The sequence below is a fragment of the Xiphophorus maculatus genome, chromosome 9 (genome assembly GCF_002775205.1).
Source record: "Xiphophorus maculatus strain JP 163 A chromosome 9, X_maculatus-5.0-male, whole genome shotgun sequence".
Taxonomy (NCBI): Eukaryota; Metazoa; Chordata; class Actinopteri; order Cyprinodontiformes; family Poeciliidae; genus Xiphophorus; species Xiphophorus maculatus.
This window is the reverse complement of record NC_036451.1, coordinates 5,039,368-5,065,467: the sequence shown is the minus strand read 5'-3', so window position 1 is coordinate 5,065,467 and position 26,100 is coordinate 5,039,368. Positions and strand designations below refer to the sequence as shown.

Sequence of the window (26,100 nt, the reverse complement as noted above, 5' to 3'; positions counted from 1 at the left end):
TTTATTATTGCTAACTTGACTCACCGGGTAGGATCAAAACTTTATCAATAGAGGTAAGGAGTTTTCCGTCTTTGTACCAGGTGAGGGTTGGAGGGGGTACAGCATTTGTCTCACAGTACAGAGAGATTGGATTGTTAAGTATGACATCACGAGGATCCCCTCCAAAACCCGGGATTGATGAAGAATCCCTGACTCCACCATGCCTATTGAAATGTGGAGGTACTGCAATAAACGAAAAACAGAAAGAAACATTTCAAACCCCAGTTTGTTGATTTCTTTGATGACACAGATTTTATCCCTGGAGGAGTAAATTTCCATAAAATTAGCCCGAGCACCAGTCCAACCAGTTCACCTTGTATATTTACATCAAAGTCCTTCTCGTCCTCTCCTGCTAGATTAGTGGCGACGCAGGTGTAGCGGCCAGTGTCTGACACTTGGGCATGTTTGATCTGAACAATGCGACCGCTGGCTATAATGGACACATGGTCATCTGCCATCAGAGCCTAAAGAAATTATAAAATTGTTTGACTGAATTTTGCTTTGAGAGAAAAAAGTCTTTCAGATGCAAATGGTAGCATTGTGGATTCCTACCTGTCCATCTTTATACCACTGCAGTGCTGGAGAAGGAAAGGCCTGAGCGACACATTCCAGGGTCAATGTGCTGTTAATTTTGATTTTTACCTCTTTAGGTGCAAGTCCTTCCCCGGGGATATCATTTTTATTAATCTGAGGAGGAACTTCCGTAAAAAAAAAAAAAAGATTTAGGTCAACATATAGATAATTATGTTATTACAATGTTGTTGTGCAGGAATCTCACCATAAACTTTGACCTCATAGTGCTTCAGAGTCTCTCCTGCTTCATTTGTGGCTACACAAGTGTACCTGCCAGCATCCTCCTTCTTGGCATTAAGAATCTGCAGCGTTCGTCCACCTGTTAAAAAGAGGTTAAACAAAAATCACATCAAACAAAAGTCAAGTTGCTTCTACTTTTTCACACTTATAACCTCAAACCTGGAAGAATTCGAACACTGCGAGTCGATTCAAATGGATTGCCGTCTTTGAGCCACATGATCAAAGCAGGTGGGTAGGACTGGACTTCACAGACCAGGGAGGTGGGGCTGCTCAGGGTCACTGTAACCTCCTCCGCAGAAATGTCAGGACCCGAACCGGCAATGGTGGGAGAAACTGACAAAAGAAGCAGGGCCACAGTCGCAGACAATAAGGTTAGGAATAGATTAAAAAGGAATATATTTGTTGGCACCGCTGGTAAAGATCTGTGAAAAGTTTTAAAGTAATTAGTCTCTTATTGCAAAAGGAAAAATTCAAGATTCAGTTTTGAGAACATTTATTCAGAGACCAAAACAGCTTTTAAGACAATCACCTGTGGAATAATTACCGGTATTCAAGAAGTTATGAATGATTAAACCACTAACTAATGGCATCATTTAACATTTATAGTATTAAAAGGGTAGCATTATATATTATTGACTTTTTTTAAAAACTTTAAATCATGTTATAAACTTGTTCCCTCATCAAAAACATGGCTGGATAACAACTAAAGTTAACACAGTGACTTGAATGTGCTATAAAATGAAACTATGTGACTGAAAAATACATAATACTGCCCCTTTAATTAATGCTACTGCCTTAGTCATGTACCACACAGAAGCTTGCTAAAAAACATAAATAAAATCACAAATCACACTGTTTGTTTGGAATATAAACTGAATTTGAATCAGATAAAAAAAATAGTTCAGGTTAAGTTTTTGAGGATCAAGTCTGGTCAAGTTTCAGATTATTTACTCCAAATTCAGGTAGAAATAAACTTTTTGTCATAAAATGGATAACTAGTGAACCAATTATCCAAGATCCAGGAAGTTTTTAAACTTTGTGAGAAACTGTTTACTGTACAAATGAGTGGAGCATCATATTTATATTTCCCAAAGAAACAGAAAGTTGGGGAATAGTAAGAATAGCAACACTAGAAATACAGGTCAGCATAGAAAAAGTTTAACATTATTGAAATCATTTTTACATGTTTTGACCAGGGGTGCCAACCAACGTGTCTGCATATCACAGGTGTCAAACTCCAGTCCTCAAGGGCCGGTGTCCTGCAATTTTTAGAAGTGCCTCTGCTACGCCACACCTGAATAGAATAATTAGGTTATCAGCAAGGCTCTGGAGAATTAATCTACACAAGGAGGAGGTAATTAAGCCATTTCATTCCAGTGTTTTGTACCTGTGGCACATCTCAAGACTGCAGGACACTGGCCCTTGAAGACTGGAGTTTGACACCCCTGGTCTATATGAATGTTTTTCATCAAGTACTTAGCTCAGCATGAAATGTTAAGATAAAGTGCCTTCATACCCAGAACATTGAGGTTGAAATGCCGTCTGCGTTCCCCTGCACTGTTTGATGCCACACAACTGTATCTTCCAGTGTCTGCAACATGGGCCTCAAAGATTTGGAGGAAACGGCCATATGATGTGATCTGCTGTCGTCTGTCAGGCACCAACAGCTGTCCGTCCTTCAGCCATTTAATCTCTGGTGGAGGGTTACCTGGCAATAAATTTACACAATTGCACAGTCGTCAAGTTAAGAATCTTTTTTTAAAATGTAGCTTATCTTTTAGAAGGAGAATGTGTAATTTACCTGATGCTTCACAAGTTAGAGTGATGTTTTGGGATTCTCTTACTTTAGTATCCATGACCGTTCCCTCCTTCACAATACTTGGAGGAACTGCCAATGAAACATTGAACTTGTTCATAATTTTGCTTGAAATTAAACTAAAATTAAACATGAAAATTATCAAGAAATCCACTGTCTTCACCTAGAATGTCAAGGTCAAAGTTTTTCCTCTCTTCTCCAGCGCTGTTAGCGACAACACAAGTGTACCTCCCAGCATCCTCCACTGCGGTGTGTAACAGACGGAGACTACGCCCCCCTACAGGTTAAACAGATCATATTAAAATCTGACTCTTTCCCACCGTAAACAGACACCAAGCAGGAATACCTGCACATAATTTTGATTCTGGTTGAAGTGCATTCCTGTGCTCTGGAGATTATAACCAGTTAACACTAAGAATTTGGGCTCACAGATGTTAAAACATTTAAAATCCTAATTTAATGAGATTCAAGCTTCACACAAGGTCGTGAGAAACTGCTGCAAAAATAAGCAAATTAACTCAAATCTGTAGTTTACTGAAATAACTTGCTCCTTCACAAATTAAGATTCATATTTCTAACTTACTTGTATTATGTTATATATTTCTAACTTTGTTTAGTGAGAAACTCAGACTGCCAAAACCTATTTCCAAGTCATCAATCTATCTGAAATGATCTACAGTAGTCAACTTCCAAATTATTGCAATTATGCTTTTAATCCTCCGAATCGTAGGCTGCATGGTGTAGAGTCAGAGCACTTTATACATTTGTCAAAAAATTTTGGAAGGAATTTTGCTGAAGTTTTTGAATTATTTGATATTTTCAACACTATGTTTCAGCCATATGAGTTTATTACAGTCTACAGCTCATACTTTCTGTTAACTGTAACAAACTGTGTATCTCCAATGTCTTTTGATTTAAGGAACTGCACCAGACAAAAGAGGCAAGCAGGCAAAAGGAACGGTCTGATCAACAGGACTTTTAATGACAAAAAGTAAAGTATCAAGAAATTAGGAATGGTTAAACAAATACAAACAACTTTAATATTACTTATAAGATGAGAGAAACCCATGCACAGTAAAACTCAAACTCACCTGAGACGATGCGCACCAAGCTAGTTGCCTTGACTGGTCTTCCATCCTTCAGCCAGGAGATAGAAGGCAGAGGGATACCAGAGGCCTCACAGTTCAGAGATGCTGGATTCTTCAGCACAACACTGACGTTTTCTGGAAACTGCACCTGACCGGTTATAACAGGTGGGACTGAACATGATGAGAAAATGGTGGAAAATGATCAACAAGGTAATTATTTAATCAAACTGAAAACTGAACATTTCAATGCAAAAATCAAAAACAAAAATGATACCAGAATCATACCATGCACACTGACGTCATGCTTAATGTCTGCCTGTCCTGCCACATTAACAGCAATGCAGGTGTAGCGTCCCGTGTCTGACACCTTAGCGTCTTTAATTTGCAACACTCTGCCCTCGTTTAGGACCTTTGCACCATGCTGGTCCTCTATGGGCCGCCCATCCTTAAGCCAAGTGACTGTGGGCTGTGGGACGCCCTCTGCAGGGCAATGTAATGTCACACCGCGTCCTTTTGTCACTGTCACATCGTTGGAGTCGTCTTCACTACGTCCGATTGAAGGACGAACTGCAACAGGACAAGGTCGTTGACAATGTGAGAGAAACTGCTGATTTCACATTACTTTGAAATGCATATGCCACACTTTTTTCTGAATTAAATGATGCAATAATTCATGCAAAAAAGGCACAACAACCAAAAACAATAAATAAATATTGCCTTTGAAAGAACATTATCATCATAATGGAAATTATCTCACTCGTTTTAATCAATCATGTGATTAATTGATTATTTGTTCATTGCAACAGGCTTATTATGGAGTATTCTCATTCTTTGTGAAACTGACTTTTGGGATTTCAGTTGATGATAATGTAGAACAAAACACAGCTGAGCAACTTAAAGAACAGATCAATGCAGGATTTGATGTTGCAGGAGTATGCACCATAAACTTGGAGGCTGTACTCCTTTGAGGTGGTGCCAGCAGCGCTGGAGGCTGTGCAGCTGTAAGAGCCCGTGTCTGTTTTCTCAGCACTGGAGATCTGCAGCTGGCGCCCTCCAGACAAAACCCTCAGTCGCTGGTCTGGCTTTAGGGTGTAACCTAAAATATGAAGAAAGCAAAGGTTAGCTAAAGCGCTAAAATGCACTTCCACATACCACAGTCTCTTGCAGTGGTTTGTTGACTTGTGCTAGCATAAATAAACTTACCATCCTTCATCCATGTGAGGCTGGGAGGTGGTATACCACTGGATTCACACAACAAAGTGATAAAACTTCCTTCAATCACAGTCATAGGAGAAACCTCCTCAGAGCCTCGGATACTGGGAGCAACTGTAATGATGACAAGACACCTTAAGGAGGCACTCAAATCAAATCAAACTGGTAACTGCAAACAACTGGACGATGACCAGTTTACACATAGGATTTTATAATTTAAAGACTCTCAAGATTTGTTCATAAAAATTAGGCATTTTTAGCATTTTTCTTGTTAGAAGAATTACAGATGAGCACAAAGTTAAACTTACCCCAAACAATCAAGTTATAGTTTTTCTCAGTTTTTCCTGCTACATTGGTGGCTTCACAAGTGTACCTTCCTGTGTCCTGCAGCTGAGCATTATCAATCTGAAAATTACATTCACAGACATATCAGGGAGTTTGGAAAAATCAAAGATTAAACTTCCAGGATTTATGTGATAGATCAAGACAAAGTAGAGTAAAATTATAAAGTAGAAAAAAATTATGCACTGTTTTCAATCAAAACATCCCCTCAAAAGTTTGGTGTGGATTTGTGCTCAGCCTTCAAGAGTCTATAGTCTGAACCACATTTTCCCACAATTACAAGTTAAGTTCTTCTGGCATACCCCACATGAAGGGACTGAAATTTGAGCTTGTTTTTCTTGAACAATATAGCTCAAGCTCAATCAAATTGGGTGGAGAACTCTCATAAACTGACTTTCTATTTAACCACAGATCTAAACTGGTGTTTCTCAGCCCTGGTCCTTTATGACTTACAGCCATGCATGTTTTAGGTGTGCCCCTGGTGCCACAAACCTGATTTCAGTGACTGGGTGTTTAATATGACATAGCACAAAAAGGCTTGTTAAAGGGGCGATAAAATTATTTGAATCAAGTTGTTCCATCCATCTTCATAGCAACTCTGAGAGCTTTCCTGTCCCTGCTACAGAAAAGCGGTCCTGTTCAGGGTTAGCTGCAGAGTTAGTTTTATAGCATTTAATATGTGGGGGAAAATGCAAAATTTTGGTATTCTTCAAAATTTTAGTTGAATCCCTGAAAAAGATTTGAGGCAAATTGCAAACTAGACTTTGTATAATAGTTTTTTTCTTGCCATCCTTCCATAAAGCTCAGATTTGTGTTGTGCACAACTATTACTTTTCTTGTTCACAGATTTTTCCAGTGAGGTAGGGATCTCTCAAACTCCACCAGTTAACACTCTCCTTTTTCAGTTGTGCTATACTCTTAACTTCTTTTAATGATTAATCGAGCAGTGAGTGCTCAGATATTCCAAGTTTGATATATTGTTTTATAACCTGACTCAGCTTAAAACTTCTTCCTGACATGTTTGCGTTGTTCCTTGGCCCTTACATATAATTGTAAATACACTGAGATGACTTTACACAGAGCTCTGCCCTATTTACTAACTAGGTGACTTCTGAAAGCAATTGGTTACATTTGATTTATTTCGTTTGGAGATACTGAACACAAATGCACACCCTACTTTTGGAAAATTGTTGTTCATTTAGAACACCACTTATCATGTTCATTCCATATCACACTTTTGTAAAACTTTGTGTCTATCACATAACATCCCAACAAATAAGTCTTTTGCTCTGCACAAGATGTACTTGTACAGAATCTCTAACAGACTCTACCTTGAGTAAGCTACCATCTGCAGAGACAATTAGACCAGGCTTCCTGAAAATAGGGCGGCCATCTTTTCGCCATAAGAGAGTTGGTGGAGGCACTGCGTCGCTGTGGCAGTGCAGCTCTACTGGACCACCGAGCATCACAGTTGCATTCACTTCCTCACCCTTGATGTTTGGTGGAACTGGGTAAGACATGAGTAAATGTCACTGAAAAATGTTTCCATGCCAGGCAAAATGTTCTCTCTGTATTTGATTCCTCTGATATGTTGATCATTTTTATCCTTCTTGGAGTGCAAAACAATGTGAAACAAGTTCAAAATTTGTTTGCAGAATTAAACTTGGAGCATGTTAAATTTACAAAACAATTCTGAAACCTAATATCCATTGAAATGGCTTATCTGTATGAAAAAACAAAACAACATGACTCAGGAAACAAAAAGTATTGTTAATAATACCTCAAATATCAATGCACAAATATGTGAGTCTAACGCTATCCAGTTTTTTGAAAATCTTAAGTGCCAGATGGGGAACATAAGGGAAGTCTTCATCTAATAAAAAGAGTCTAACACCAAAATTAATTCTCTCTCCATCAGGATTAAAGAAAAGAATGCTTCTCTCTTTGCAAATCTAGCCTTGTCTGGTAAATAACTTGAGATAAATATCCTTTGCAGGATGTTTTGTTTCTACACAGAAAGCAGGTCACTGAGAAACAGCACAACAGTCTTTTCTCCTCAGGACATAGGAAGTCACTCAAAAGATGGTACCAATTAACACAACAAATCTGCCTCTGTTTCTGAGGACAACTCCTCATTGATATTCAGCAGAACAGTAAAGCTGACGCAAAAACACACATTACCAGTGGTGAATTATTGGCACCATTGGTAAAATGTGTTCAAAATACTGGTTATCATTGAGACTTTGGGTGTTTTCAATCTCCTCTGCATCCTGCTAACTATGCATGGTAGTAAGATAAATCGCCTCATGCAGCTCCAGTTATTTTAAACTCTTATTACTTTGAATGTAGACATGCACAGGTTTAAGAGGGAAGCTATTTTCTTATAGTCATTTACAGACTTATGAGGTTCAGTATAATTTTGATTTACTAATCAGTCCTTGTATCCTGTTGAAGTTGGAGAAATGGAAGCTGGTGACATGTCACCCTACAAACACTAGGAAGCAAAGTCAATGGTTTCTCAACACTTAAACATTGTTTAACTACAATCATAGCAATAAATAATTAGTTTAAAATAACGATTTAAAATAATGGCAGCATCTTAGGGTGCCAAAGTTTCCATGATAGCCAGGTATTGAAACACATCTTTACCAGGAGTGCCAATGATTTGCCTCTGGCAACGTATGTTCTCGGGTCAGCATGAGTCAGAATATGTTGTCTAAAACAAAGACAGATTTGTTGTGTTAACTGGTGCCATCTTTTGAGTTACTTCCTGTGTCCTGAGGAAAAAAGTCTGTTGTCTTGTTTATGCAGTGATGTACAAATGTTTTTCTCCATTTCTGATTTCTTATCTTTTTGCATGTTTGTCAAACTTGTGTGTCTCAGAACTTCCAATCACTGTAGCACAAGTAAACACATAAAATAGTTTTCTTTATAAAAATGAGCAGGTGATGCTTTCTCACCATACACCCTCAGATCGTACTCCTTTTGTTGTTCTCCTCCTGCATTGACTGCCACACAGGTGTATCTACCAGTATCACTGACCTGGGCACTGCTCAGAGACAGGACTCTGCCAGCAGATGGCAACTGAGAAAAAACAGAATCAGAGTTTAGCTCAGGAATTTGCGAGTTAATAGAATCCTAGAGAAGGAAGCTTCTGATAACATAATTGTATTCATAGTATCTATGTTGTGAATACAACACCTAAGGCACAAAGTACAACAAATCTCACTACTCACAGATAAAAACTAGCTAGCTAAACTTTTGGTTTGTACCTGTATACCATGTGATACACTTGCCACAGGGCTTCCACCTTTTAACCATGTCAGACTGGGAACAGGAACCCCAGAGGCCTCACACTCAAGTTTTACAGCTTCATTCACCACAGCTGTAACCGTTCCACCTCGACTGGAGATTTCTGGAGGGACTGTAAGTAAAAAGATTTCAAGAATGGTTGGATATGGCCGTTGATAAAGTGAGAGGATTATTACGCCAGCGAAGCACCAACCAAACACTTGCAGACTGTAGACTTTCTCTGCTGCTCCTGCAAGGTTAACAGCCACACATTTGTATATTCCAGCATCAGATAGCTGGGCTTGTTCAATCTCCAGCACCTGGCCGCGCTTCCGGATTGGGACAGCAGCTGCACCAGTAAGAGGTCGGCCATCTTTGTACCATGTTACAGCTGATGCATAAAAATAAAGCAGAGAGCAGTCATGAGACATGAATTATATAAAAAAGAGAAAATAGAAACATAAACTGCAATTATAGGCTTACAACTCATTTAGTCACGTTTGTGTAGCTGAACAGGTCAGCTCAACATACTATCTTCCAAACCTTTTAATAAAGTAATGAGAGTTAACAAGTCATGTAATCTAGAAGGTGTGTAAGGATAGACTCATGGCAAAACATGTAGGTAAAACTTTGCAGCATCATTTTAGCCTGTGCAGGTTTTCACTTCTGAACTAATTTTTATTGCAGTGGTAAAACTGAAAATAAAATCAAACTTTAGAAATAATTGTTAGTGGCAAAATCCTGAAGAAGTTCTTTTCTTAATCAGGATTTTTAAGACTTTAATTAATTCCTTAATTTTAATAAGGTAATAAATATTAACAAGATGAATTAAATTATTAATTCAATTTATAAATAAAGCTTGAGGCAGAGCCCCTTTTCTTTTAGTCACACTTCAAAATATTGATTTTCTGCCTGCATAAGTCAGAAAATGGGTACATTTGTCCACATCAACAGCCAGATACATTCTTCTAAAAGTTTAAAACAAACTGGAAGTGAGAGAAACAGACCTCGAATATGGATAAATAAGTGCACTAAACAGCTCACTGAAATGTACATTTTTTTGCTTATTATAATTTCTGTCTAATCATTCAAAGCATTTGAATTGCCTTGTTGCTGAAAATGTGCTATACAATTACAATTTCCCTTGCTTTTACAAAAACAAAGAGAGCTGCTGAGAAGAACTCCAGGCTGAGAGTGATCACAGCAGGATGGTGGAGGACGTCTGCAACAGTCTCACCAGGTAATGGACTTCCTGTAGCTTTGCACTCCAGCTCAGTGGGGAAGCCTGAGAGAACAGTCTGGTTGACAATGTCTGCAGAAAGGAGGATGCTTGGAGGCTCTGAGAGAGAGATATAAAGCATTTTATGCAAGAATGATGGCAGGTCTGTGTAGTTAAAATAAAGATGTTCAGCAAATCCCAGGAAATAAACGACAGAAGAGGGTGGTGTGTCTGTAAATTACCATGGACACTCAGTCGAACATGCTGTTGAGCTTCTCCAGCTGCATTTGTGGCCAGACAGGTGTATCTTCCAGAATCCTCCAGTCTGGCTTCTGTGATTTTTAGTATTCTTCCTGCTGAGTGCAGCTGTGGCAGTTCAACAGGCAGACAAAGGGTCAACAGAGTTAAGCATGGTTGTTACCCTTTATGTAGAAGCACAGGCATGAAATGTTTATTCTTTTTGCATACCGATGATTCTTACTCAGGAACAGAACACAGACTACTGTGTTCTGTTCCTGAGATGCTAAAAGAGATGCTTTATTAGTCAGTGGAAACTGTTGGAAAATTGTACCCTGTGTTGCCCTTCAGATTGAGCAAATCACAAAGAAAAAGTCATGTCACTTTGGTTTTGGATTGTGATACTTAAATGCAAGAATTTTCTGACATTCCTCACAGATCCAGCATTGGTTTCCAAGACAGTTATAGAAAGGAATAACAGAATATGATCACACTGTGGCTGGGTCACTCAAAAATGTCAACAAAAATTTTTAAAAATCCTTTAAACATGAATATGTCAGTGGTTTGAATAATTTCAGGCTTAACTATAGATGCAAACTAACAACAGATACTTTTTAACTAAATAATAGCCAGACACCAACCTTGAGGTGGTCTTTTGTTGTGACCACAGGTCGGCCATCTTTAAGCCAGGTAAGACTGGGTGGAGGAATGCCACTGGAGATGCACTCCAAATTGATTGGTTTGTGAAGAATCACTGAGCGATCAGCAGGCCCCGTCATACGGATAGATGGAGGGACTGCAGAATTGCAAAGAATAGACTCTTTTATAAAAAAAATATATATATTTTTTTTATTTCACAATATGTGGAGCAAACCTAAATAAACCAAGATATTTACCCAAAGAAGAAGCTTTCCAGCAGCTTGTATTTTAATTTTAAAACAAATTAATTTTGCATAATCACTGAGACTTCGTTTTTACCCTAAGTATCTTTTCTTTATTTTGTACCTTGGACCGTCACATTGAAGTTCCTCTCATGCTCTCCAGCCTCATTAGTGGCCAGACAGCGAAAATTAGCTGTGTCAGAGATCTGAGAGCGAGAAATAACGAGCCGTCGCCCGTTTGCTGCAATCCGCAACCTTTCTCCGGACCTGATTCGTTTCCCATCTTTGTACCACCTGGAAAAAAAATAGTTGGCACATTGCCTGGCTATGCCTGATTGTTTATTTTTGACGGTGTGTTGGACTGAAGCCTTACGTGATAACAAGTGCAGGCGTCCCAGTGGCATGACACTCCAGCTCCAAAGGAGTGTTGATTACTACTGGGCTGTCTGCCACTGCGTCAGCTCCATCAATAAAAGGAGGAACTAGGGCAAACACAGAAAATCAGTCAAATCTCAAAATAACATTTCAATCTATAGGGCAAAACAAGCAATAGTAAAACTATTGCGTTGAATGGGCAATATTTTCCTGATCCCGTTCCCGTCTATTTGCATGTGTCAGATAGAGAAAACCCCAGTGTAGAAGCAGGTGTCTGTTCCCCATGACATGAACACATTGTTCAAACAGAAAAAAAAAGCAGCACCACTGGCATTTTCTACACATGGGTTGTCGTGGCCGAGTGGTTAAGGCGATGGACTAGAAATCCATTGGGGTCTCCCCGCGCAGGTTCGAATCCTGCCGACAACGGCAGAATATTTTTGTTCCAGCTGTCACAAAGTGTCGGCAGTGAAGTTACCACAACACAGTGCGGTTGTTTCAGGTTTCTCATACAGAAAAGCTTCTAACAACCAAAGCTGAATTCAGACAATTCTAGTCGTTTCCTCACTAGATATTCACTGACACTGACGTAAAATTCTCACAAAGGCTTAAAAAATTTTGGAAGACAAACTGATCGATCCAAAACTAAGGAACAGGTAACATAAATGTAGAATGGCTCGTTTCCTATAAACAAACAACATTTCAGCAATCTCCAACAATATTCAAACAATAATTTCCAATGATAATTTAAGTATCTTAAAATCCTAAATTTATTTATTTTAAGTACAAGAGTACGGTAATTCTTTCTGATACTTTGCTATTTGTAATAATTGTATGTATAAATAGCATCAATTTTAGTAGTAAAACTATAATTTTGACTACATTTAATAATATTATTGCATTCTGAAAATTACAATTTGACATAGCAGTATGGGTGCTTTTTGAATAAATGTTTAAACAACTTAGGGATATTTCTTTTTCAGACTGTTAGTTTAAAGACATGAAGAGTTTACTTTCTGCACAACCATCATGTTTAGCTGATACCGAGTTTCAATTTAGATGTCTATACCTCTACATCGGACTGTAGCAGAACTTTCTAAATATTTTTAGCTGAAAAAGGAAAAAACATCTGTAAAGACAACTCACTTAAGCCCTCTTCCCTGTTTAAGTCTTTGTGTTGTTGTAATTAGAATTTCTAACTTTATCTTTATTTACAGTAATGTAGCTGTAGTTCTAAAATAAATACAAGTAAAATAGATTAGGTGTGATGATTGTAATGAAATGAATAATATATGTATATATACTTAGTACAGTATGTGGTTATGCCAAAATAATACCATTCTTTGTGTCTCTTTACCCAATACTTTGACATCATATTTGACCTCCTTCTCTCCAGCGATGCTCGTAGCCACACATATGTAGCGTCCAGAGTCCGAGATGGAGGCTGAGAGGATTTCTAATTTCCTTCCCTGCTCTAGAAGACGAACACTGTCTCCATGATGCACAGGGACTCCATCTTTCAGCCAGGTGAGGGAGGGCGGTGGGTGACCTGCTGCCTCACACTCCAGGGTCAGATGTTTACTGAGGACCACTTTTCTCTCCGTGGGCCCATCTTCCCCTCCAGTAATGGTGGGAGGCACTGCGGGGAATATATAAAGTAGAAGAGGACAAGGTGTTAAAGCGTTCTTGCTTAACAAATGTCGCATTTATATTAACAGTGAATGCTTCCACAAGTAAAAATCATCCAAATCAGGGTGGGACATGATGTCAAACTAGTTATTACATTTTTTTTATTATTTTATTTAATAGTAAACACTCTCTAAAATGCTAACTAACCTAAAAACTTAAGCTCTGGATCAATTCATTCCTATTTTGTACCAAGCAATACTAATTTTCATGACTTCATTAATAAAAAACACAGCCTCTTATTAAATATACAATCTTTTTATCAGGTTGCACCACTAAAACATAATTTTTAATCTTCATGTTTTTGTTTCCACGTAAGTGTTTATTATGCACAATTTTTCTTCATTGAAACAGACAGCCTAAACATATAATCAAGTTTTATTTAAATGAAAATTAAGACTAAAAATAAAAAATCTTACTGTAGACGTCCAGCTCAAAGCTCTTCTCAGCACTTCCGGCCACATTGTTAACGTTGCAGGTGTACTGACCAGCGTCAGACGCCTGAACTCGTGGGATTTTCAGTCGGATGCCTTTCTCTAGATACTGAGCCTGTCGGCTGGACATGATGGCTTCTCCTCTGCGGTACCAGGTGATGGTGGGATGCGGTACTCCACGTACTTCACACCCCAGTGTTACCATTGTGTCCAGCAGTGCTGTCACATCCGTTGTTAAGTTGCCTCCTATGATGGCAGGAGGCACTGTGACAACAGAAAAAAAATTAGCAATCATAATAGTATAATTTACCATTTGGCTTTATCACTATAGACTGAAACACACACCATAAACACTAAGGTTGAAGTCTTTGGACTGTTTTCCAGCTGTGTTTATGACGCTACACTGGAAGCGACCTTGGTCTCCAAGTCGAGCACTTTTTATCCTTAACAACTGACCGTTGTTGATGACTTCCAGATTGGGATCACCAAGAAACACCAACCTAGAGAGAAACAAAAACAAGACGACAGAGATAAAAGTTTAATTTTAATTTACAGTTATCCTCCCAGTCAGAGGTTTACATATACTCATCATAGCCATGAGTCTCATGTTAATTTTGGACATTTATCGATACATTTGAAATATTCTTTTTCAACAACAGTATGATCATAGAACATAAAAGATGAAAGATTTTTTAAATCAGGAGTTTGGTGCACATATGTGACTCTATAGAGGATTTTAGAGAAGTCTAAGCTTTCCGTAGGGGCTGAGGCCAGGGCCGTTCCAGATGTTTAAAGTTAGCCAACTTTCTCTATTTCTAAACCCAACTTTGATGTGTGTTTGCAAATGTTTTTCTAATTGTGCTAAAGTTTTAAATATATAGCTGTTGATTTGGTGAAGCTAAAAAGTCTTGGTCCTCTCGCCTTCCTGCATTATTCCCATCACTTTGTACAATGCACCACCATTGCCACTAAATGAGACCAACATTCCAATGCAACCACATTGCTGTGATGTTGGCAGAATTAAGAGAAAATATTTTAGTGCCGACGGTTCTGATATACTACATAAAGTGGTATAGAAATAAGGAAGGTGGACTCTGCCCAACAAAGTCCTTTTATCCGGTCAAAACAAGCTTTGATATGGAGAAAGCAGAGTGACATAATTCTTCTGGAATGTTCTCATCAGCAGCCCTCGGATATTCAGCCAAAACTATGCAGGAAGGCTTTTCAATAGCTGCAAAAGGAAAGGATTTTTCCTCCACTTTCTGAGGGACATTACACCAAACAATAGTGGAATTGTAAGTATATGTAAGGTTGTGTGTATTTTGACTTTGTGGGTTAGAGAAAATGCAGTTGTGCACCCAATTGTTTGCTTTTTAAAATGCGTCACATCACCATTTCACCCAGAAAACTGAAACAACAAATCATTAAAAGCCCCAAAATCAATATAAAGTTTATGCTTATAATGAGTGCATGTTAACTACTGATCAGAGAAGTATACTGTATATGTAAAAATCAGAATGCACTTACTTTCTCTCTTTGTACCACTGGATTGTGGGAAAAGGTGAACCATGCACTTTGCATTCAAGCGTGAGCTCTTGTTTGAGAATTGCTGAGACATCCATAGGAGAGCCAGATCCTACAATTGTTGGTGGGACTGAGAGAAATAATCAAGTTTATTAGGTGAATTTTACAGAAAAATTTCTACAAATGCACAAAATTTTGTAGGACCATTTTACCCTCGAGTTCATACAGGGTCTCTGTTTGCAGTTGATACTTTAACATATCTTCATTTCATTTTATGGTATGTTTTATAGAAGTTTAAACTCTCCAAAGAACTTCATACATGGCTGATATTGAAAATAAATGTTAAAATACTAAATGTTTCCTCTATAATATACTTTAACTCATAAAAAAGTTGCAATAAACAGCACCAACTATCAACTAACTGTACATTCAATTGGCAATATATTAATTCATGTCAAGCTGTGGCAGACTTCATGTAGCAACAGTAGTAGAATAGATCCAGACACATGAAAGCTATCTAGATGTACAAACATGCGTCATGAGGACTACTCCTTGGCTTTACTTACCAAGTACATCTAAACCAAACACTTTTTCTCTGCTGCCTGCAATGTTAATGGCTTTACAGCTGTAGCTGCCTGCATCAACTGTTTCTGCCCTCAGCAGTTTCAGAGATTTTCCCATGTCAAGAATCTGGATGCTGTTACTGGCAACAACCTGTAAATTAGCATTAATACATTAAATCAATTTCAACACAGTGACAGAGAGCTCAGGAAATGCTGTCTGGCAGTTACTGGAGCGCATTCGGTTAATAGCAAGCAGATTTGAAAAGCAGCATTAATGTGCAAAAGTGTGGAAAGCAGACTGATTTGATTTACATTCCAAATAAATCAGAGCTCAAAGAAAAGGCTTGGATTTTCCTCTCACTGCCTGGCAGAAAACAAATACAGCAGCAGCCAAAACATCAAGAAGTAGCCAGTCTTGCAATAATTTACCATGACGATGGTTTTTGAAGCCGGTAATTACAATAAACGGGCATGCACCTGATAGGTACATGTTTAAAATCTGTTTTCTTGGATGTGATTTGAGCATGTATTGTTTTAATGACTGCATTTAAGATGAAATGAGAAAAGAAAGCTATTATTGTAACCTATCATCAGGTATGCACAATGTGATTTAATCCTTTCTGAAAGGTAGTTTTATTGTGCTTTGCAAAATTATTCAAATTCATTTAACGTTTACACATTTTTTCACATTTCAACCACAAACATCAGGAGTTAGGTTTTTTAGTGAGATTACCAAACAGTGTCAAACAATTCAATGTTTTTTCAATTACGAAGTTGAAAGAAAATAATTCACAGATATAAAACTTTTTGCAAGTAAAAATCTGAAACGTGTTGCTTGAATTTGTGAGTCAGCACAGAGAACGTTAGCGAGTCAACAACCCTTCTCTGCAATCTGGTCTGTGTAGAATTGTGGCAGGTAGAAAAGAGAAATAAAATAAAAATGGTATAAGCAGTGCAGACACTTACAGGAGTGCCATCCTTAAACCAGGTGATGATAGGTTTTGGACTTCCTGTGACATCACACACCAAACTGATTGGCTCATTTAGGATTACTGATACATTGCCTGGTGTGTCCCCATCACGGAAATCTGGTGGTACTGTAGATGGGTGATATATTTTTAATATGCTGTAAATATTCATAGGAATATATTGCTGTTCAGGATGGTCTGCTACTGTCTGAACTCAATGTCTCTTAACTCAACGAACAGCTAAATCACCATTGACTCTGAGCTGGTACTTTTTCTCGGTGGATCCTGCATCGTTAGCTGCAGTACAGACGTACTCTCCATCATCCAGAGGTGAAACAGCGGCTAAAATCAGCAGAGTACCATCATCCAGGATGGACACACCGGGCTCATTGCCCGTCAGTTCAACCCCATTACGCAACCAACGGATCACTGGCTTAGGTAGACCTGAAACAAAAGTAAAGACAATCATTCATTCAATAAAAAAATAAAAATCAACTATTTATTCTCTGTAGCAGTTGCTTTTAGACCAATAATACATGTTGGAAATATCAGGAATTGTTTTAGCAATGCATAAATGTGAGAGGGAATGGTACAGCACCTTTTGCAAGGCAGGGAAATGCGATGCGCTGGTTCAAAACTCTCTCCTGCAGAGGGCTGTTGAAAGGAGGCTCTGGCACCTCAACAACAGGGGGAACTGAAAGGAATAAAATAAGCATTTTATGAAGATGCAGACATTTTGCCACTTTAACATCAAATTTATTTCTTTTTTATTTTGTTGCTGTTAAAATTAAATTATTTATTGAATTCTATTTTACTTTTTCTATTTAAAAACTCCAATTAATTTTAAACCTAATTCACATAGGTGAAAATATAGTTTTGGTAAAAGTTTTCCTTTCATTTGCTAAGTAACTGTTGGCCACTCCTGTAATATTTTTGCTCTCTTTCATCACATTTCCTGTTGATGTCGTATCACAGGTAGCCACCATTCTACACCAGTCAAATTGTAAACACAAACAATCAGCCAATCACATGCCAGCACCTCAAAGCATTTTGGCATCCAGATATGTAAAAATTATTACCTTTAAGTTAACATCAAGCATCAAAACAAAGGGGATTTTTTAAATTCACATGGTTGTTGATGCCAAAAAAACTGGTCAGAGTATTTCACAAACTGCAGATACATGTACTGTAGTTACAAAAACAAAATGTGGTCCAAGCAAGCAAGGTATACCAAATAAAGTGACCAGGGAATATAGAGAAACCCACCTTGGACTTGAAGCTTAACCTGAGCCTGGTCCTGGCCTGCAGTGCTGGTGGCTGTGCATGTGTAGATTCCTTCATCATCGAGCTTTACATCCCTCAGTATTAGAGTGCCATCATGTGACACGGGGAAGTTTCTATTATCTTTGGTCCAGCTGACCGTCGGCTCTGGGACTCCTACCACCGCACAAGCCAGCTCTACTTGATGACCAACCTGAATCTTTACCACTCTTGGACCTGGCTGGATTTTAGGAGGAACTGCAGGAGAGAAAACAAAGGAAAAGATTTACAAAACCTCTGGCTGCCTTATTTCAAACTATATTTTACTTATTGATCAGAAATATCAGCTAATCATTATAATGCTAATATTACTGTGGGTATTGACTGGGCCACTTCGATGGCATTAAAGTAGACAATTGATACTCCAAATGTTCAGAAGCTCAGTTAAAACCATTTTACAGCCCATTAAGTATAGACAGGACATTAATATATTTAGCTGTCGCCCATTTTATTAAATGTTCTTTCAAACTTCCAGAATTTCTTGAAAAAATTTTAAAGTGGTAAACATCAGTGTTGTAGTTGAAAGAATTTCTTTGCATATCGATTGTTCCTATTTTCAGCTTTGTCTTTTCATTCAGTAATCCAAGCAACCAAGCTATTTTTTTTAGTTAGTACTTTAGCATTTTGGCTAACTCTGAAAACCTTTAGAGCACTTACCTTCCCCTGAATTAATGTTTGAGGATGAACTCTAAAGTGCTAATTTACTTGGTTGTTTTGTAAACTTTCAGTTGACTAAAGGACAACATCTGTATTTAAGGTTTGGTCATCTACGTTTGTAGTTATTGACACATGGTGTACATCAGCATGGTTGAAGTTAGCACTTTAGCATTAGCTTCTGCTAAATTCCTTGCTGGTACAATCCTTCAGCATAAGCTGAGACAATGTTTATAATTAGTGCTTTTTAGTTAGCTGTGCCTACCACTGCTTGTTTCCCTCTCTCTTTGTGGCTACCTCCTGACTAACGTCAGGCAACTTATGCCTCTACTTCTGTTCAAACTAACTGCTAACACAACAAACTGTGTAAAAGGACATGTGACAATTTGTGTTCATTGTCTGACTATAAATCAGATTAAACTTTTAGATCAGTTAGGATTTTCAGGAATATTTCTGTGCCATAATTATATCAGAAATACATAAAAACAGTTAAGTCCAAAGAAAAATGGAAAAAAGCTGATTAAATTCATCTTAAGAAGACCCTTGGTGTAATTTAAGACATTTACACATATTGTATGTAGAGGTTCTTAGAAAAAGAGAAAATACATTTTCATTCTGTCTCTATAAATAAATGTGAAATATTCTAGCCTCTTTTCATCTTACCTAAAACACTCAGCTCGATGGACAACGTCACATTACCAGCAATATTTGAGGCAACACAAACATAAAGTCCACTGTCTGAAACTCTAGTCTCAAGGATCTTCATTGATCCAGAAGGAAGCTGACGATGCCTGGGAGGATGAAGAACACAGTGCCTTACTGTTCACACACAAGAAACAGCAGCTATGAATTAATCAGTAAAATTAAATCCTTTTCCAAATATTATGCTTCCAAGCTGCCAAAAATGTGAAAAGCAAAGTTAAGTAGAACACTAATCGTTTCCACTCAATGATTTAAGTAGTTAGGACTCCAAACAGATACCACAGTAATTCATAATAGTTGATCATTATCCATAATTACAGTTACCTTGGCAGATCACAGACTAAATGTAGGATAGCTTAGACAGTCTCAAAGAATGACAGGGACAAAGCACTGTAATTTAGATAGCATGGAGTTAATTTGAACCACTCATTCATATAAAAACAGCATAATCTGAGAATATTTATGAGATCTTTTTTTTGTTGGATGTGATTGTGGAAATATTTACAGTCAGATGCAGGCGTGTTGGTTTTGGATCATCTTCCCTTTTAATAACATTGAGAAGTGAGGAAACAGTAGTTGCAGATGTGTTTCTCATTTTGTCTGACACAGGGTTTTGCCATTTCAAACTTCAAAGCTTCTTTTGTCATATTTTTGCTTCACAAAGCAACATATGTTTCCAGTGTGACAGGTCTGGATTGCAGACTGGAGTCTGTTTAGGTCCTGGACTCTTTTGCTACACAGACATGCTGTCATAATACTGACAGAATCTGGTTTGGCACTGTCTTTCTGAAATAAGCCAGCGCTTTGTGTGTGTACAGATCCAGGCTATCCTTATGGGTAAGCATCAATGAACTGTGATCAATGACAATTCCTGTGGATTTTACACCATTCCCAGGAGTAAAGTAAAAAAAACAATGCAAAGCCTTTAGTTCTCTGTGTGTGTTCAATATGAGTTGGATTTTACCTCGGGGAAAAGGGCGAGATGAGCTGTTTCTCTTTCGCCCAGCTGATGGTGGGTGGTGGGACACTTTGAACGTCACATGGCAAAACAATATCCTCCCCCTTGATCACTGACATCCTCACAGGCTCTCCTAAACTTCCAGGGCCACCAACTCCAGGCTTGGGTCGGACTGGGAAAGAAGCGAGTGATAAATTTAGAGGTGATTCGAATATGTGCGACACTAACATCCCAGCTAGATATGTGGTTTGAATACTTCTGCATGTCATATTACAATAAACAACATAAGGCATCTATAGATAATAAGCTGGTTACCATAGACTGTGAGCTGCACCTTCCTAGTTGCATATCCCGCTGCATTGGTAGCTGTACAGACAAACTCTCCAGTCTCCTTTCCAGAGGGAGAAGTGATGAGGAGGCTGCCGTCCAAATCCAAAGAGAAAGCTGGACCACCCAAGTTTAGCAGCTCCCCACCCTAAAAGATTAATGGAGAGGATAGAATTCAGTGTTTATTTAATTTAATCGTCTTGTCAAAACACTTGTTACCAAGAGTGATGAAATTTATTATGCAATTCCCTGTCGATATTGAATAAAAATGCTGCTATTTAAACAACGTTGTTCTTTCAAATGACTAAACATAAATACATAGGTTATCTCAGAGCTTCAGGGCTGTTTTCTGTATAAACAGCGTGGCTCACATATGACTCAACTATTTTGACTAATGTTACAGAGAGAAGCAACCTGAAGAGAATCTATTGCCCCTTTTACTTTCACAGCAAATCCAAATCCAGTTTATTTATAAGGCACCTTTAAAAACAGCAAGTTACCACAAAGTGCTAAACAAAAATAAGATAAATAGAACATAGATAAATAAAAACACATAAAACAAATACTAAAAGACTTCTAACATTGGACAATAAAATAATCATGTCAACTCACACTGGACCAAACACTATTAAAAAAAGATGTGTTTTTAAATTACACTTAAAAACAGGAAGCAAAGATTTTTACAATCGAGAAAACTACTGAGAAAAAAAGTTAGTTGGGAATTACAGAGAAACAAACAATGGTGTATGCTTTACATATATTTATCCTAGAAACACTTAATGTAGGAGTTATTGTGCTAACAGACCCATGCTGAAAGGTCATGAAAGTCAAAGAAGGTCTTCTGAACCTGAAACTGATAAATTACACAGCTAAAAGTTTACAAGCAGAGATCATTGCTGACTGTAACTTATCAAAGTAACTGCAGTATAAAGAAAAATCATAAAAGCAGTGAATAGCCATTAATCCACAAAATAATATAGGAATATCTCATCCATTCTGTAGTCTCCAGAGAGCTTTGGAATATTTATTTTAATTGAGACATGTTGTTCATACAGACCTTGCTCCAAGTGATGTCCGGACTGGGTACTCCACTGGCACGGCAGGGCAGAGTTATAGGTGTTCCTTCAATTGTGCTAAATACTTGAGGTCCATGCTGAATTGTAGGGATTACTGTGAATAGGGGGTTAGCTGATGTTAAAACATTTCTGTAGTTATCTTTGTGTGATGTATTTCTTGCACATAAACGTACCATAGATGTAAACGGCAGTTGTATGGTTGGTGGCCCCAATAACGTTTTCAGCCAAACACGTGTAGTCGCCTCCATCATGCAGCTGAACTCTCTCAATATGCAGGCTGCCATCTGTCCTCACTGTGACATACTGGTCTGGGGTCACCTAGAAGATTGCAGGAGGGGGAGTTTTTAAATAACCAGAAGCAGGAGCGTGCAGGAGCAAGAAACTATGCACTTTTTTATTATTATTATCCCACCAGGCCATAGTTGTGGAGCCACTGCCTTTCTGGCAGTGGATTTCCAGCCAGCAGCATGCAGGGCAGAGTGAGCTGCTGGTCCTCGATCACACTGATAACAGGTGGACTCATTGCAATCACAGGTTTAACTTGAAAGAGAAAAGAGATCAAATTTGTGGGGAATTTCTTTAAGCAGAAAATAAGTTTTGATGTTTGTCCTTATATCTCACACCATGCATGAAAATTGTTTTGAATTACTTTAACTAAGGTCAAAATTACAAGTATGTAATTTTGCCCAAAGTGCAGAAAACAGCGTATATGATTTTAATCAATGTAGACAACTGAATATAACGGAGTAAACGTAAAAATTTTCATATAGAGTTCAATAAAAAGCAAACGTGTATGCTTTTTATTGAAAGCATTACTTGGAACATGGACACAGTACGCCATTTGCATCTATCAAATAACTATCATCTTTCAGAAACACAGAGAAAGATTTATTTCACCTGTATAACAATATGAAGATAACTGTGCTGGTATAATTACATTTGCCAGACTATTGTAACAAAAAATATCTATTCGGCCAGACAACCTGGTCAGGAAACACTTTCCTCACCTTGTTTTTATGTGATAGATGAAAACTTTGACATGCTTTTATCAAAAACACTAAATGTCTTGCCATTTGTGAACAAAGTGCTGTATTTAATTCAATTACACAAGTGGCTCAATTATGTTTGTAGTTTAACTAAGATTAATTAGAAATGAACAGTTTCTATTGTATTTTGGTTGCAACTGGATTTGAATTTGAATCATACTGCGTTTTATTAGATTGCACTACACAGATCCTTCATTGAGGATCAATGCCATACAAAAACTACAGGAGCAAAATGTGAGTTTAATGAACACGGTAGCTGTGTCTGTCAAGTCCAATGCAGAGGTGGGTAAAGTAATCTTACTTTATGATGCTAGTAAAACATCTGTGCATGTGCTTCTGCACTGGGTGTTCATATCCAATTAGGTAATTTAACCGGTAGGGAAAAGGCAGGCAGTGGGGTGTGTAATATATGTCATATGGATGTGTGTTTGCACTTTCTAACCTTTGGCCCACATTTAAGGACTCAATGTGTTTCCACTGCAGAGAAACTAATGGTGGTTAACAAGACACATGTGTTCCCACACATGCATAGGTCAAAACATGCAAGCTCACTCTGAAACACATACTGTAATTTGTTCCTGAAAAGTACCTGACCATAAAGAGGAATTATGACAACATAAGGTTATATTTTTCATAAAAAAATAAATGTACTTGGATCAGTATCTTAATATATGTGTTTACATATCATTAACATTTACAGACACATTTTTAGCTTCTGTTAAACAGCTCCAATGTGATATTAGACAAACGCCCACTTGACACATGGATTTGTGCGAGAAAAGTCTGACAACGTTATCAACAAGACCTCCAGTAAAATCTTAATCTTTCAAATAAAACAACAACTAGTTGTTGAGTTATTGCAGGAAGTAAATCGTTATTGCAAAATTAGATTCAAAATTTTACACTACAAGCAAACCACGCCTCACGAACCTTGTCTTAATGAGACTGAATTTTGAATTCAGAAGAACAGATGCAAATATTATGGTCCCAACATTTAGAAATCCAAAGAATGTATAAAGATGTGAGCATTTCGATTACAATAACTAGGACCAGATAAAACAGAAAAAAATATTTAAGTGCAACCAATGTTATTTATTTGTTAGCAGTGAGTCATCTTTAATTCATACATATCCTCACTTAAAGTAAGGATGTGTGTGACAGCATGTTACACATATCCTTACTTTACCAAGGGTTTTTTGACCTCAGAGTTCAAATATCCTCTTCTTTTAAGACACACCAATAAATACAATACAATAATTCAGACATTTTATAAAGCAATCTTACCAAGTCCTGTCACAGTGATGCCAGCCTTGGCTTGGATCTTCCCAAAGCGATTTTTGGCCTCACAGATGTACTCCGCCTCATCCTCCACCCATAGATCTGAGATAAAAAGGAACAACAACTTGAACAATTTGTTTTTGACTTAATAGGAACAAAACTGGCTTAACAGACTTACTAAATATGTGTAGGTCCCCTTTTTTCTGTATGATGGTGCTATGTGAGTGGGCTCGGTTAAACAGAGAGGACCCGTCCTCTCTCCTCCATGTGACTTGCGGTTCAGGATGCCCATGCGCTTGACAGGACAATGTCACGTTGGAGCCAATGTCCTCTACTACATTTGAAGGCTGAAGAGTGAACTTCGGTGTAGCTGGATTGGTCACGCGTAAAGAAGAGTAATGATAGTGATGAGTAATAACATCCTACATATATATGGAAAAATTTATGCAAAAGTATTCAGAACAATTTCTACTCCAGGTGAGGTGAGAGGTTGGACAAGGAGTTAGCAGCGGTGGTTAGCCACGCTAAACCGAATTAGCAAAAAGCACAGTTGGAGTATTCCACACTTTCACTTTGTCCATGTAAAGCCAGATGTTCACGACACTGAACTTACATTATCTTATTATACATGAGAAAAATAACAAAAGTTGCACCCCTCTGCACCTCAGCATCACCGATATTTCTTCTTTCTAAAACATCATGGAGCGAGTTCTTACTCGGTACATTATTACAACAAAAGAAAAGGGAATAGGCACCGCCTACTCAACTCTAGGAATCTAGCAGTAATGACTGTTACACAGGGTTAAAATAAGGTTGCTCAGCATCTACTAATAGAAAACTTGTTTTTAAAGTCAATAATAATGTGTTTTTATTCGTTAACATCTTCAATTGTAATCTCCAGCACCTTCTAAATGGACCATCTAATCATCAGTTTTCCCTGATTAAAGTCTTTGATAAGAGCTGAATCGATCTAACAAAACGCTGAAAAAATCCCAATCACATTCAGGTCATTAACATCAACTCACCGAAGAAGTGTTTCCTAAAATGTTTAACCTCGTACTCACAAAATAACAGCAGTAAAGATGTTTGCTGCCAATTATAGTTGAAATTTAAAACGATTGCTAAAACAACTAAAAGCCCAAATGAAAAACAACCAAAAAATACTCAGATATACAGTTTTCATCCAATCTTCACAATTGATGCTATTATACTACTAGAAAATGTTGTTTTAACTTAATTTAATTTCCAGACAAAATTGTAAATGAATTACCATATGAGATTCTGGCTTCTACTCAGGGAACCACTGGCGTAAAATATCTGAGAATGGGAAAATATGTCAACAACACCTTCTTTAGAAAACAGATGGCTGCTCAATCGACTTACATTTGGCCACAAAGCTATTTTATGACATTATGCATCCAAATCCACTGAGGAGTTAAACTCTGGCCTGGAATTTCCATTTACTCCACTGAAATTTCAACCTTAATTTGCACATTCAAAGAAGATTTTGTTATTCTCTCTACAAAGACAAAATCTGCAGTTTCGATTCATATTTTCTGCTAATTTTCTACATAAAGTTAGACTGGATGCTGACAATGATTACAAGATCAGGTAACAGACCTTTTTGGTGCAGAATACAAAAAGTAAAAAAAAAATTAAATGAAGCACAAGCAATTTCTGGTCATAATGTATAAAAATACAAAAGATTCCTTTAAAAGTCAAAAGATGATTTCATAATATTCACCAATACGTACCTCCAACATCAAGACGGACCTTTAATGAGGAGGAACCAGCAGGATTTACAGCCACACAGGAGTAGTCTCCAGCATCACCTAACTGGGTTTGCTTTATGGTAAGTGTTCCTCCTATTTTGTCCACCTCCAACAGATCCGAGGAATGGAGCTGAATATTACCTAGTAATTACAGCAAATGCAGCAAGTATTTTATATCAGCTTTCAAAAGTCAGTTTGAAATTTAGAATGCAAAACCCAATGCATTTATTCAGACTATGTTCTTCATTATTTCTGTAAATTAATTTGTCCCGTTAACATTAAATACATTGTTATGCTTTTAAACTGTTACCTTTGTACCACCAGATCTCAGGCTGAGGTATGCCGGACGCTGAACAGGACATAGTTGTGATTTCTCCAACGTTACTGAGTATTTCTCTGAAGAGTGCTATCACCACAGGAAATTCTAGGAAACAATAAAGTGTAAAAAAAACAACAGACAAAACACTAACACAGCAGGA

At 37.7% G+C, this 26,100-nt stretch overlaps 1 protein-coding gene and 1 non-coding gene across 2 annotated transcripts in view; one reads left to right on the top strand and one right to left on the bottom strand.

The window, feature by feature from the left end:
• Positions 1 to 26,100, bottom strand: part of hmcn1 (hemicentin 1) — an 82,410-nt gene that overhangs the window by 26,748 nt on the left and 29,562 nt on the right. Inside the window, exons 14-54 of the mRNA XM_023339534.1 lie at positions 25,932 to 26,045; positions 25,604 to 25,762; positions 24,028 to 24,219; positions 23,856 to 23,951; positions 21,938 to 22,065; positions 21,699 to 21,843; positions 21,507 to 21,619; positions 20,438 to 20,597; positions 20,129 to 20,294; positions 19,126 to 19,253; positions 17,755 to 18,006; positions 17,087 to 17,182; positions 16,738 to 16,932; positions 16,487 to 16,617; positions 15,524 to 15,671; positions 14,961 to 15,087; positions 13,779 to 13,933; positions 13,419 to 13,697; positions 12,671 to 12,952; positions 11,312 to 11,420; positions 11,063 to 11,232; positions 10,699 to 10,853; positions 10,063 to 10,186; positions 9,839 to 9,940; positions 8,816 to 8,992; positions 8,583 to 8,734; positions 8,271 to 8,394; positions 6,642 to 6,817; positions 5,277 to 5,373; positions 4,960 to 5,082; positions 4,697 to 4,852; positions 4,042 to 4,323; positions 3,760 to 3,927; positions 2,832 to 2,945; positions 2,654 to 2,740; positions 2,369 to 2,560; positions 1,012 to 1,185; positions 818 to 931; positions 592 to 737; positions 353 to 503; positions 25 to 222 (exon numbers count right to left, since the gene is read on the bottom strand). Of these exons, the coding sequence (XP_023195302.1) occupies positions 25 to 222; positions 353 to 503; positions 592 to 737; positions 818 to 931; positions 1,012 to 1,185; positions 2,369 to 2,560; positions 2,654 to 2,740; positions 2,832 to 2,945; positions 3,760 to 3,927; positions 4,042 to 4,323; positions 4,697 to 4,852; positions 4,960 to 5,082; positions 5,277 to 5,373; positions 6,642 to 6,817; positions 8,271 to 8,394; positions 8,583 to 8,734; positions 8,816 to 8,992; positions 9,839 to 9,940; positions 10,063 to 10,186; positions 10,699 to 10,853; positions 11,063 to 11,232; positions 11,312 to 11,420; positions 12,671 to 12,952; positions 13,419 to 13,697; positions 13,779 to 13,933; positions 14,961 to 15,087; positions 15,524 to 15,671; positions 16,487 to 16,617; positions 16,738 to 16,932; positions 17,087 to 17,182; positions 17,755 to 18,006; positions 19,126 to 19,253; positions 20,129 to 20,294; positions 20,438 to 20,597; positions 21,507 to 21,619; positions 21,699 to 21,843; positions 21,938 to 22,065; positions 23,856 to 23,951; positions 24,028 to 24,219; positions 25,604 to 25,762; positions 25,932 to 26,045 (6,357 nt within the window). The remainder of the gene's footprint in view (positions 1 to 24; positions 223 to 352; positions 504 to 591; positions 738 to 817; positions 932 to 1,011; positions 1,186 to 2,368; positions 2,561 to 2,653; positions 2,741 to 2,831; positions 2,946 to 3,759; positions 3,928 to 4,041; positions 4,324 to 4,696; positions 4,853 to 4,959; positions 5,083 to 5,276; positions 5,374 to 6,641; positions 6,818 to 8,270; positions 8,395 to 8,582; positions 8,735 to 8,815; positions 8,993 to 9,838; positions 9,941 to 10,062; positions 10,187 to 10,698; positions 10,854 to 11,062; positions 11,233 to 11,311; positions 11,421 to 12,670; positions 12,953 to 13,418; positions 13,698 to 13,778; positions 13,934 to 14,960; positions 15,088 to 15,523; positions 15,672 to 16,486; positions 16,618 to 16,737; positions 16,933 to 17,086; positions 17,183 to 17,754; positions 18,007 to 19,125; positions 19,254 to 20,128; positions 20,295 to 20,437; positions 20,598 to 21,506; positions 21,620 to 21,698; positions 21,844 to 21,937; positions 22,066 to 23,855; positions 23,952 to 24,027; positions 24,220 to 25,603; positions 25,763 to 25,931; positions 26,046 to 26,100) is intronic.
• trnas-aga lies at positions 11,661 to 11,742 on the top strand. Its single transcript has one exon. It is a non-coding gene; the product is annotated as a tRNA-Ser (tRNA).